The 13,742-nt window shown below is 42.4% G+C and overlaps 1 protein-coding gene across 1 annotated transcript; it reads left to right on the top strand.

Moving 5' to 3' along the window:
* The first annotated feature begins 1,034 nt into the window (after positions 1-1,034).
* LOC103114406 (olfactory receptor 13C7-like) lies at positions 1,035-2,388 on the top strand. Its single transcript, XM_007524082.2, has one exon. The coding sequence runs from the start codon at positions 1,035-1,037 to the stop codon at positions 1,992-1,994; it is 960 nt and encodes a 319-aa protein (XP_007524144.1). The 3' UTR covers positions 1,995-2,388.
* Positions 2,389-13,742: the final 11,354 nt, after the last annotated feature.

The raw sequence follows: 13,742 nt of genomic DNA, 5'->3' as shown, positions 1-13,742 counted from the left end.
GAAAGGACCATGTCAAACATCCTTAGGCGCACCTTATATGACGTTGCCCTCATTCTAATGAGACAGAACTAGAAGAGTAGTAGCCAGATGCTGTGCCCTCTGAAAACTGTTGTTGTGGTCATGACAGTGGAGTTTCCTGATCAGTCATCAGCTACCTAAGTTGTCACTGCATTGAGTGGTTCAGTTCCAACATATACCTGTGTTCTCTTCATAAGTTTCTTCCATATTTAGGACCTTGCCGAGTTATTGCCATGAATCCACAAGTATAAGAAGCTTGTCCCTGTGCTTATGAACTTAATATTTAAGGCTTGCACCTAAGGTCAGCCACAGGATAAGTAACCCTAAGTGGTTGCTAAACCTTCAGTGGAGCTTCTTTCTGCCTGTCCATTGATCAGGACTTTTCTATAAGCTCCTTTAAAAGGTAATCAAGGTTTAAAGAAGCTTGGGAACTTGCATATTCAAAGGTTTGGGTCAAGTTTTTTTTTTTTCTTTCTCTCTCAGAGAATCTAAGAAAGTCAAGACAGATACTTGACTGCCTGTCTCAGGGCAATGTGGCATGTACCCCTGTGACAACAAGAACCAACATGTTCTCAGTAAAGTGAAACTAAGGAAATCCCTACACATTCATATGAGAGAGAAAGAAACAATAGTTTCCAGCCTTCAGTAGAAAAGCAGAAGATGGCGTCCTGGCTGGGGAAGTAGCCCCTTCATTGTCACCAACTGCTCAGCAGACAGGTCATTTATCTGCTCTGGGACTCCTTGCTTTTGAGGCAGTGAGAACACACAGCAACTCCCTTCCACACAGCTGGGATGTTTGGGGCCTCACCCAACAGTGTGAACTCAACTTTCCTCCTCTGACCTTCTGTCACCTGAGACCTAAAGACCCACTCTTGTCTTGTGATTCATTCCTCTCACACACATCTTTTCTTCCAGTTTTTCAGTAGAGGCTTGACTCCATACTGAAAACCTGGGATTCTTCTCCAGAAAGTCTGATGTGCTGCCTTCCATTTTGCTGAGGTCAGAGGAAACATGCCATGGAAAAAGCCAATAGGACAAGCCTCGCGGAAGGCTTCATTCTCCTTGGGCTCTCAACTCATCCAAGACTAGAAAAAATGTTCTTTGTGCTCATCCTGCTGATGTACCTGGTGATCCTGCTGGGCAACGGGGTCCTCATCCTGGTCACCATCTTTGACTTCCGCCTGCACACACCCATGTACTTCTTCCTGGGGAACCTCTCCTTCCTGGACATCTGCTACACCACCTCCTCTGTGCCCCTTGTACTCGACAGCTTCCTCACCCCCAGGAAAGCCATCTCCTTCTCAGCCTGTGCTGTGCAGATGCTACTTTCCTTCGCCATGGCAGGGACAGAGTGTGTGCTCCTGGGCATGATGGCGTTTGATCGCTATGTGGCCATCTGCAACCCCCTCAGGTACCCCGTGATCATGAGTAAGGCTGTCTGTGTGCCCATGGCTGCCAGCTCCTGGGCAGGTGGTATCATCAACTCCGTAGTTCAGATTTCCCAGGCAATGGCATTGCCCTTCTGTGGGGACAATGTCATCAACCACTTCACCTGTGAGATCCTGGCTGTCCTGAAGTTGGCCTGTGCTGACATCACCATCAATGTCATCAGTATGGTTGTGTCCAATGTCATCTTCCTCGCAGTCCCAGTGCTGTTCATTTTTGTCTCCTATGTGTTTATCATCGCCACCGTCCTGCAGATCCCTTCAACTGAGGGCAGGAAAAAGGCCTTTTCCACCTGCTCTGCCCACCTTGCTGTGGTGATTATATTCTATGGCACCTTATTTTTCATGTATGCGAAGCCCAAATCTAAAGACCCACTGGGGGCAGATAAGGGGGACATTTCAGACAAACTCACCTCCCTCTTCTATGGGGTGGTCACCCCCATGCTCAACCCCATCATCTACAGCCTCAGAAACAAGGATGTGAAAGCTGCTGTGAGGAATCTGGTTTTTCAGAAACACTTCCTCAAGTGATAGTGGAAAGAACTCAGTGTCTCTGACCTCTGACTACTTTCACCAGAGAGTCTCAAGGATAACTTAGAAGGTTAACTTCATCTCTATACATAGGTAAATCTACTTGTACAGCATCTCCTTAACGTAAAATGCACTATGTGAACAGGAAGTACTAAATATATCTTTCATCCCATTCATTCTGTAAATAGTTTTATAAAAGGATATTCAACTTTGCTTTTCCTGAGAGTTATCATTCTCTACCATGGCACAGAAGATATCAATGTCAAGAAGATGAGTTTCAGCTTTATTGTTGGACTCTTGAAACCTCCTATCTATATACCTGTAATTCAGTCGCTTCTTGGCTTCTCTTTTTGATGTATTTGAATCATTCTCGACTTTCATGTTACCTGTCATTACTTCCTACAACATATTAAAATAAAAATAGTTTTATTTTATTCTCATTGCTTTTGTCCTTTCTGTTTTAGAAACTCTTAAAACTTTTTCCTTAACTGTCCAGTTATATTTTCTGTATTAATCCCTTACTCTTCTCATCCATCAAATCAACTCTAGACAATTACTTGTGCCATCGGAGATGGTATAGAGAGAACTGATAACACTGCTTCAGGGTCAGAGGTTCATGACTTTTCTCTTTACTTTGTGAAGGTTCTGTTCTTTCCTGGGTTCTGTCCCAGCTATCTTTGAACCCTCTAAATCATATGGGCACTGCAAAAACTATCAATGTCAACAGGATCTAACACATTCTATTAACAACAGATCTCACTTGACCACGCTTATCACCAAGGAGTGACTTCAACTTGCTTTCTGCCTTAGGGACACTAAAGCCACAAGAGTCACCAGGAATAGTAGGTAACACTGGCAAAAAATTATGTAAACATCATACACATAGCTATGAAGAATTTCAGGTCAACTCTAGGAAGTTCAGGTAAAAGAATGAGCAAAAAAAACACCCAACTATTTTAGTTGATGTAACTTTTGATATAAGAGAGGAACAAATGAATAATCAAAACAAACAAGCTTTGTTGAAATTTTTTTTACTGAAGGAAGATGGTGAAAATGTTCAAGAAAATACCCAGTAGTATTTAGTATTTTCAGTGGAATTTAAGAGTCCACTGAGTTCCCAAAACATAAGCAGTCTATAAAAAGAAGCTATATAAAAGATGTCTTAGAGAAGGCTAGAAGTATACCTAATCTATAATCTTGAATTTCCTCTCCTGGAAATATATCCTAAGGAACCAAACACACCTATTCAAAAATATCTGTGTATAGTTATGTTCATAGCAACACAATTTGCAATAGCCAAAAACCTGGAAGCAACCCAGATGAATGGCTGAGAAATGTGTGATATATACACAATGGAACACTACTCAGCTAATAAGAATGGTGAATTCACCTTCTTCACCCTTTCTTGAGAGAAGTGTGAAGGAATCATGTTAAGTGAGATACGCCATAAAGAGAAGAATGAATATGGGATTATCTCACCCATAGACAGAAGTTTAAAAATAAGAACAGAAGGGAAAACACAAAGCCAAATTTGGACTTGCATTGGTGTATTGCACCAAAGCAAAAGACTCTGGGGTGGGGGTGGGGGGTTCAGGTCCTGAAACATGATGATGAAGTGTTGGTATGCTTCTAAGACCCCTTCTGTTTCATTGGTTTAATCCCCCCTGCTAAACACTGTATTCTACTTACATAACCACTGTTAACTAAGCACCGCCCTGCCTGCAGGGCATTGGTTTAATCCCCACTGGTTCATGATGTCTTTTTGCTCCGCCCCCTCTCCTAGTCACCCTGATTTGCACCAGTCACTTTTCGCTCCACCCTCTCTATGTCACATTCTGTTTCCACCCTACTTGGTGGGTATATATATAAGGACAGGATTGTGATTATGGATAGTTTAGATGGCTTAGATTGTGCTGCGTTCCACATGAATAAAGAGATTCTGCTTTCCAGCTCAGCCCTGGTTGTCTGTCTCCCGCCCGCGAAGCTAGTCCGGCAATGAAGGAGGACCTTGGGGGGGGGGGGGGTTGAACTGTTCTGTGGAAAACTGAGAAATGTTACACATGTACAAACTACTGTATTTCACTGTCGACTATAAACCATTAATCCCCCAATAAGGGGCAAAAAAAAAAAAAAGAACAGTTCCACCCCCATCTCTCTCTCTCCCTTTTCTTTCTTTCTATTTTATCCACAGGACTGGGAAATGCATATGTGACACCACTGAGTGTCCTCACCTGCCATACTTTTAATTTATTTATCTGCTTATTTTATTTTTAGGGAGAGACAGAGAAAAAAAGAGATCACAATGCTGGGACTTTCTTCCATGAGATGGGGGTGGGACTCACACTCGGTTCATGCAGGTGAAAAAGCAGTGCACTGTCCAAGCAGACCATTTTATTGCCCTCTACTTTACTTTTGAAATTCTAAACCGTTAGAAGAGAGGCTGAGACACAACACAACACTCCGCCATCCATGAACTCTCCCTGGTGCTGTCCATCATGCTTACATGTGGAGTTAGGGTGGAGCCCAGGATCTCATGTATGGTAAAACTTGTACTTCACCCACTGACTTACCTCCTGGTCCTGATAAGAACATTTTCTTATCTTTTTTTAAAAATTTAATTTATTTGTAAAATAAAAAATATCGACAGAACCATAGAATAAGAGGGGTGAAATTTCACACATTTCCCACCACCAGAGTTCCATATCCCATACCCTCCATTGAAAGCTTTCCTGTTCTTTATCTCTCTGGGAGCACGGACCCAAGGTTATTATGCAGAAGGTGGGAGGTCTGGCTTTTGTAATTGCTTCTCCGATGGATATGGGCATTGACAGGTGGATCCATACTCCCAGCCTGTCCCCATCTTTCCCTACTGGGGAAGGGCTCTGGAGAGGTGGGGTTCCAGGGTCCACTGGTGAGGTTGTCGGTCTGGGCGAGTCAGGTTGATGTCATGGTAGCATCTGCAACTTGGTGTTTGGAACTTGTATTCCTTTGTTCCCTCCTTTCTTGTGGGACTTGGTTCAGTAGTTCTTGTAAGGTGGGGTTGATTGTGGCAAATTTCTTTAGTTCTTGAATATTTGAGAAAACCTTTATTTCTCCCTCATATTTGAAGGATAATTTTGCAGAATACAATATTTGTGGCTGGACTGCCTTCTCTTTTAGACTCTGAATATGTCATTCCACTCTCTCCTGGCCTCTAGAATTTGAAAAGAGAAATCTGATGAAAGTCTTATAGCTCTGCCTTTGTATGTAACTTCTTTCCCTTCCCTAGCAGCCAGCAAAATGTTTTCCTTGCCATTGGTTTTTGATAGTTTTACAGTCATGTGCCTTGGCACTGGTCTTTTTGTATTTATAAATCTGGGTAATCATTCTGCCTCTTGAATGAGAATATTCTGATGGTTTCCTAAGTGAGGGAATGTCTCTGCTAAAATTCCTCTGAAAATGGGCTCTGGGCCTTTGGCCTTGTCCGCCTCCACAGATATACCTATCACTCTTATATTCGATCTTTTGATGGAGTCTGCAGTTTCACAGAGAGGTGCTTCAGTCTTTCTGAACCATTCCTCTCCCTCATCTTTGAATTGAAAGAGTGGGCTGGCCATATCTTCTAGATTGGAGATGATTTCTTCTGAACGTGTGGACCTACTTCCTAAGATTGCTGTTAGGGTGTCTTTTACTCCCTGTAGTTCTGACTGAAGTTCTTCCTTCAAGATTTGAAGATTAGTTAACTCTGTTATACGCTCCTCTCTCATATGTTTTAATTCCATAGCAACATGCTCTTATAATTCTTGCTTAACTTCTTGGAGAGTCCTCATAATGAGCTCTGTGTAGTCTGTCTCTGATAGTCTCTCTAAATCTGTAATTCCTTGGATTTCCTGTTTCATCTCTGTCTGGGGCAAACGCTAGAAGAAGAATCTCTGTCCGGCTGATACGGCATAGTTGGCTCTCTACTCTCTAGTTCTGCTTCTCTACTTGTTTATTTTTTTATGTGCTGGTTATTGATGGCCAGCAGGTGGTGCTATTGTTCTATCTAGGTTTCTTTTGTTTGATCTGTGGCAGGTGGGATGGGGTTGGAGGGGGTGGTTGCTTTGGGCTGTCTTGTGGTGAAAAACGCCCTGTTTTATGTTGTGTCCTTGCCTTAAATTCAGAAAGCTAAAGCCCCCCCCCCCACCGGAGTTAAAGACTAAGAGCTTTTAAGCTCCTGTCTCTTCTTCTGACACTAGGAACATTGTTACTTGCTTGCTGTGCTTAAAGTGAAATTGCCAAAATGGCGCAGCTCAGTCCTCGTGCTGCCAAGAGCTCTGGTTTGACTTTGCTGGTCTTCAACCCGCATCCAAGCCTATTTTCGCTCCAACCGCACTCCGGTTGAGCTGTGGATTATGACTTCAGTTGGGTCTCTTGTATTTATTTGTTGTCTTGGGGGGGGGGGGGATTTGGTCCCAGTTATTCCATGGCCACACCTCTTGAAAATCTTGATAAGAACATTTTCTTTTTTTTCTTTTTTCTTTTTTTTTTTTAGAATATTTATTTTATTTATTTATTCCCTTTTGTTGCCCTTGTTGTTTTTATTGTTGTAGTTATGATTGTTGTCATCATTGTAGGATAGGACAGAGAGAAATGGAGAGAGGAGGGGAAGACAGAGAGGGAGAGAAAGACAGACACCTGCAGACCTGTTTCACCGCTTGTGAAGCGACTCCCTTGCAGGTGGGAGCCAGGGACTTGAACAGGGATCCTTACACTGAACCTTGTGCTTTGTGCCACATGCGCTTAACTCGCTGCACTACCGCCTGGCTCCCAATAAGAACATTTTCTTAGGGAAAATAACTGTGCATTATTGGTCAAAGATCAGTAGGGAATATATATATATATATATACTTTTAAGTTAGATATAACTTAAAATTCTCTCATGAACGTCAGAGAAAAAAAAAAAGACAAAGAGATTTAACTTATTTGAAAAGGTAAGAAGAGGTATGGGATAGACCTCAGGGACCCATTATGGAATTCATGATGTGGAAACAAAGCAGTAAAAGGCAAATAATTATTGGCTTGTTGGAAAAGCCGGGATATATTTTTGCATAGAGAAACGGGGGGGGGAGGGTGATAGACGGTACACCTGGTTTAAGTACACATAGTCCTAAGTGCAAGGACCTGCTCAAGGATCTGAACCCCCAGTTCCCCACATGCAGGGGGGTCACTTTACAAGCAGTAAATCATGTCTGCACATGTCTCTCTTTCCCTCTCTATCTCCTCCCCCCTCTCAATTTCTCTCAGTTCTATCCAATAAAATGAAAAAAAGATGGCTTCCAGGAGTAGTGAATTCATAGCGCCTGCACGAAGCCCCCAGCAATAAGCCAGAGGCAAAAAAGAAAAAGAAGGAGGAAGAGGAGGAGAAGGGAGGAGAAGGGAAAGGGAAAAAAAACCACAAGGAAATATGGCACAACTTTTCAGCTCACCCAATATTCCAAAGATCTGAACAGAAATTTTAGATATTTTTATTCAAAAAACACCATTAATCTCCAGGTGGCAACCAAGATACTTAATTTTTAAATTTTTATTAGTGATTTAGTAATGAGTAACAAGATTATAAGATAACAGAGGTATAGTCTAATTCCCAGCACAAGAGTTCCACATCCCATCCCATCCATTGGACTTTTCCCTGTTCTTTATCTCTCTGGAAGTATGGACCAAAATTCTTTAAGGTTGCAAAAGGCAGAAGGTCTGGCTTCAATAATTGCTTCTCTGGTGGACATAGGCATTAGCAGGTCAGTCCATACCCCCAGCCTATCTCTATCTTTCCCCACTGAGTAGGGCTACAAAGAGGCTTTTTACCTTCTGGTTTTATACAACCCTAACCTGACTATCATCAGCCTTGAGCCCACCAGCCTGCCTCTATTCCCACCACCCATCTGGCTTGATATCTGTGACTGCTCAGGCCCAATCCAATTCAGCCCAACCCAGTCCCCATAACTTTCTATCTGTTACAATTTTGTGTCCACAATTTTACAACAGTGGCAAAAGGAAAAGAAAAGACATCATCTACATGGGAATAGCAGTAGTAGTTTGAAAATAGTCATATTGGATTACTTTTTCTGGAAAGAGAAAGACTGGACTAGATGGGGAAAGAGTACCCAGTGAGGGGCTGAGGAGATAGAATAGTGGTTGTGCAAAATGTCTTTCATGTCTGAGGCACCAAAGGTCCCAGGTTCAATCCCATGCACCACAATAAACTGGAGTTTCACAGAGGTCTGGTAAACAACAATAACAACATCCCAGGGATCTTCCTACTTCTTAACTGAGCTCTGCTGTTCTTAAGTTGAATATGTGTGATTTATATACTTTGATAAAAAATTGGGATACTGGAGCATGAATCCAGGACCTCACCTGTGCACAAGACCACTGAGCAGCCTCTCTGATCCAATTTTAACTCTTTTCTTTCTTTCTTTCTTTCTTCCTTTCTTTCTTTCTTCCTTCCTTTCTTTCTTTCTTTATTTCTTTCTTTATTTTTTCCTTTCTTTCTCCCTTTTGTTCTTTTTCTCTTTCTTTCCTGGAAAGAGGAAAGAGTAGGGGAGATACCTCAGCATTGCTCTACCATCAATGAAGCTCCACTGGCATCACCCAGGATGCCCTCATCTGGTGCCAGGACTCAAACCCAAGACCGGGCACTTGAGAACATGGACATGTTACCCACTGGGCCATCTTTAGTCCTCCCCCCATATTCTTTAATTTGCTTTTATACTTTGTGCTTTCTTTTGAACTTTAAACTATTGGAAATAACAAAAGGCTTACATATTACCATGGGATGTCACTTCTCATCATTTAGATGAGCAAAGATCAAAGGATTTCAAACCAACACACTCTTAGCAGTGTTATACAGGTAACAGGAATGAGTATATTTGGCTGTCTCTGCCAACATTACAAATGTACACACAGCAAACACCTTTTACATATTACATGGAAGTATATTTGTTGTAGCATTGAGTATAATACTAAAAACTAGAGAATGGTGTGGGGGTAGATAACATAATGGTTATGAGAAGAAATTGTCATACCTGAGGCTCCAAAGTCCTGGGTTCAATACCCAACACCACCATAAACTAGGACTTTTCAGTGCTCTAGTAAAAACAAACAAAACAAAGCAAAAAACTGGAGAACACTGGAAAATCTAGAAGTTCTTCAATGGCATATGACTTAAATAGTGGTACACTTGTCCAGTGACATTTTCTTAGACACTTAAAAGAAGGAAACAGTCTAGGGAGCCAGGCTATAGCACAGCGGGTTAAGCGAACACACATGGAGCAAAGCACAAGGACCGGCTTGTGGATCCTGGTTTGAGTCCCCGGCTCCCCACCTGCAGGGGGGTCACTCCACAGGTGGTGAAGCAGGTCTGCGGGCGTCTATCTTTCTCTTCCCCTTCTGTCTTCCCCTCCTTTCTCGATTTCTCTCTGTCCAACAACAATGACAGCAATAACAATAATAATAACAACAACGATAAACAATAAGGGAAACAAAAGGGAAAACATGGCCTCCAGGAGCAGTGGGTTTGTAGTGCAGGCACCGAGCCCCAGCAATAACCCTGGAGGAAATAAAATAAAATAAAATGATAAAAAAGGAGGCAGTCTGGCTTGTTTTAATGGTGGCCTTTTTGGTTACTACCAGGCCACCCATCATCTGTGGCTCAAGTCATGGAATCCTTGGATTCCCACATAGATGTGATGGTCTTAGACCTCTAACAGATCTCTCTCTCCACCATCATTGGTCACTTCCAGCACGAACATCATCATAAGCCCTCTTATGAACTTCTCCAGGACATTGCCCACACTATAGAACAGCAATGGTAGGGATGGCCCCACTCTCCGAGACTGGGTCATCCTACTCCGCCACTCAGAAAGACTGGCCCTAAAATGAGTGCAGCCTAGAATGTCCCCAGCTGTGGTCATGGACTATGAGCTCAGACTGACAGGGACTCAGAGGTTACACAGACTCCTGAGCTAAATATGAATAGATATGGGCCCTCAGTTAGACTGATTGGGTAAACAGTTAATATTTATATACTTTACTCATTTTGGGAGCTACTCTCTGCTCAAATCCAGCTTTCTAGCCCTATATTCTCAAGTCTGACACCATCTTTCCAGACAATATCTTTAATCCACCTGCATTTAGCTGTTGGGCTCAGGCAAAAATTACTAAAGTCATGGGCCTCTAGGAACATACCTAAAATAGACTTCCTAGCTTTGTGGCTTTGAGGCCTCTAAGGTAGAAAGCAAGTTGAAGATGGGGGTAGATAGCATAATGGTTATTATATAAAGAGACACTTGTGCCAGAGGCTTCAAAATCCCAGGTTCAATCCCCTGCTCAGCCATAGCTGAGTTTTAAAAAAATAAAATAAATAAAAGATAGTTGAGGTCACTACTTGGTCAAGGGAGGCCTGCTGTTAATAGAATAATTGGGTCCTCTTGACATTAGTAGTTTCTTCAGTGCTCAGACGATCTAGAGGATCAAAGATATCAGGGGATGAATCCAGGAATGAACATCACCCTCACAGAGAGAGAAATCCTGAGTCTCTAACCCTGAATCAGTGTTTATCACATCTCTCTGTGCCATCTCCAATGGCATAAATAATTGTGTAGAGTTGACTTGATTGATGAGAAGGGCAATGAGTTAATATTGAAAACAGAAGTGAAAAAAGGGAAGAAAACAGAAGTAGACAGTTAAGGAAACAGTTTTGAGAATTTCTACAACAGGAAGGACAAAAAGTGATGAGAATAAGATAAAAAAATATTTTTGCATTTTTTATTGTTTAACTATGATCAACAAGACCATAGGTTAAGAGGGGTACAATTCCAGACAATTCCCACCACCAGTTCTACATCCCACCCCCTCCATTGGGAGCTTTCCTGTTCTTTATCCCTCTGGGAGTATGGACCCAGGGTCATTATGGGGTGCAGAAGGTGGAAGTCTGGCTTCTGTAATTGCTTCTTTGCTGGACATGGGTGTTGGCAGGTCGATCCATACTCCCAGCCTGTTTCTATGTTTCCCTAGTGGGGCAGGGATCTGGAGAGGTGGGATTCCAGGACACATTGGTGAGGTTGTCTGTCCAGGGAAGTCAAGTTAGTGACATGGTAGTATCTGCAACTTGGTGTCTGAAAAACATTAAGATGTAAAGCATAACGAAGTGTTCAATAATCAAGAATCTAAAGGTAAAATTATAGCAGATGATATTTGGGCTCTTCATTCTGAAAAAAGCTAGGAAGTCTATTTTAGGTATTTTCCAAGGGGCCCATGACTTTAATAAATTTTTCCCCTTTTGTTGCCCTTGTTGTTGTAGCCTTGTTGTGGTTATTATTGTTGTTGTTCGTTGTTGGATAGGACAGAGAGAAATCGAGAGAGGAGGGAACACAGAGAGGGGGAGAGAAAGATAGACACCTGCAGACCTGCTTCACTGCCTGTGAAGCGACTCCCCCACAGGTGGGGAGCCAGGGGCTCAAACTGGGATCTTTACGCCGGTCCTTGCTCTTTGCGCATGTGTGCTTAACCAGCTATGCTACCGCCCAACTCTGGACTTTAATAAATTTTGCTTGAGACCAACAACTAATATGCAGGTTGGCTAAAGGTATTGTCTGGGGGAGATGGTGTCAGAGTTGGAAGTAGGACATCTAGGAAGCTGGATCAGGGCAGAGAGCAATTTCAAAATATGGGAAAAGTATATAAATACTGTAAACTGTAAACTCCACAGATCTGACCTAGGACCCATGTCTATCCATGCACTTAGCACCAGAACCTGTGCAACCTCTGCATCCCTGTAGGTCTGAGCTCTCACTCCGTGATCATAGTTAGGAACACTCTAGCTGCGCTCACTTTAGCACAAGTCCTCCTTGAGTGGTAGAGCATGCCAACCAGCCTCCCTTCAGAGAGTGGGGCAGTCCCCACCATTGTTATTCTACGTTGAGGGCCAGCTCCTATAGAGAGCCACAAGAGGGTTTATGATGTTGTTCCTGATGGAGATGACCAGTGATGGTGGAGAGAGGGATCTGTTAGAGGTCTAGGCCCATCATTTCCATGTGGGAGTCCTAGGATTCCCTGACTAGGGCCCCAGATGATGAGGTGCCCTTGTAGTGACCAAAAAAGCCATCATTAGACTGTACCGGTCTCTTGCCCTTATCCTGCTTTTGTGGTCCTTACTTCATCTGACAGTGTTAGCCTTAGAGTGATTGAGGGAAATGAAATAAGAAGTAGGTGAAGAGGGTATCTAAGTCTAAGTACAACCTCTTTGATTAAGTACTTTATGGTGTCTTTTTTTTTTTTTTTTTTTTTTTTTGGTCTTTCTACTTGCTTGCTGTACTTATTGAGTCACTATAGACTATTGTACCCTTTTCCTTGAAGGTATATATTTTCCCCTAACCTATGGATACGTATGTATCTGTGCCCTATCTCATGGGCCCTGGTCTGTATCTGGTTCTATAATTTTATTAGGAGGTGACCCACAGAAATGGAACTAAGGAGTGCTGTGGGCTAGGAAAGGTCTCACCCAAGTATTGGAGCTGGAGGGTTGATATCCCAGGCCTGGTGTCTCTGGACACAGTCTGAAATGAATCATGCTAAGGTGGTACTGGTTGCATTGACTTGGTTGAGATCAGCAGATGCGGTATCAAATGGTATGGATAGAGAGAAGCATGAAGGAAAATGAACCATGCCCCAGAGGTTGCATATAAGATCTTACTATGATTTATGTTGTTTAATGCTATTTACAAATAACTATATCATATATAATGACAAGACCAGTTTTTCTGGTCTCTGTGGTCTAAGATTATAGGTGTTACTGATAGTCAAGGAAATGTAAAAATAAAAAACAACAACAATGAGATACCACCTCCTCCCTGTGAGAATATCATACATCAAAAATGACAGCAGCAACAAATGCTGGAGAGGTTGTGGGGACAAAGGAACCCTCCTGCACTGCTGGTGGGAATGTAAATTTGTCCAACCCCTGTGGAGAGCAGTCTGGAGAACCCTCACAAGGCTAGAAATGGAACTTCCTTATGGCCCAGTAATTTCTCCCCTAGAGATATAGCCTAAGGACTCAATCACACCCACCCAAAATGATATGTGTACACCTATGTTCATAGAAGCATAATTTGTAATCACCAAAACCTGGGAAAAAACCAGGTGCCCAACAAGAGATGAATGGCTGAGAAAGCTGTGGTATATATACACAATGGAATACTACAAAGCTATCAAGAATAATGAACCAACCTTCTCTGACCCATCTTGGATGGAGCTAGAAGGAATTATGTTAAGTGAGATAAGCCAGAAATAGAAAGATGAGAGAAGAGCAGAAAGGGAAATTCAAAGCAGAAACTGACTGAGTTTGGAGCACTGCACCAAAGTAAAAAAAACTCTGGGGGGATGGTAAGGGTAGATTTTCAGCTCCACTATAGGGGTTGGGGGTAGGGACACTGACCTTTGGTGGTGGAAGTGTTGTTAATATATAACTCTATTAACATATAGTCTTAAGTATCACTATTTAATCAGTATGAGTGGAAAAATAGAGTGAATGTCTCAAGCTTTTTTACTTTTGTAAAAATGGATGGCTTAGCTAGTTTATATTCATTTTTTAAATGTGTAGTCTATTTACCTATTTATTACTGGATAGAGAGAGACATAAATTGAGATGAGAGGAGTGATAGAGAGGGAGAGAAACAGGGAGACACCTGCAGTCCTGCTTCACCACTCATGAAGCTTTCCTCCACAGGTGGG

Source organism: Erinaceus europaeus, chromosome 10 (genome assembly GCF_950295315.1).
Source record: "Erinaceus europaeus chromosome 10, mEriEur2.1, whole genome shotgun sequence".
Taxonomy (NCBI): Eukaryota; Metazoa; Chordata; class Mammalia; order Eulipotyphla; family Erinaceidae; genus Erinaceus; species Erinaceus europaeus.
The sequence above is the reverse complement of the archived record's forward strand: the minus strand, read 5'-3'. Positions and strand labels throughout refer to the sequence as shown.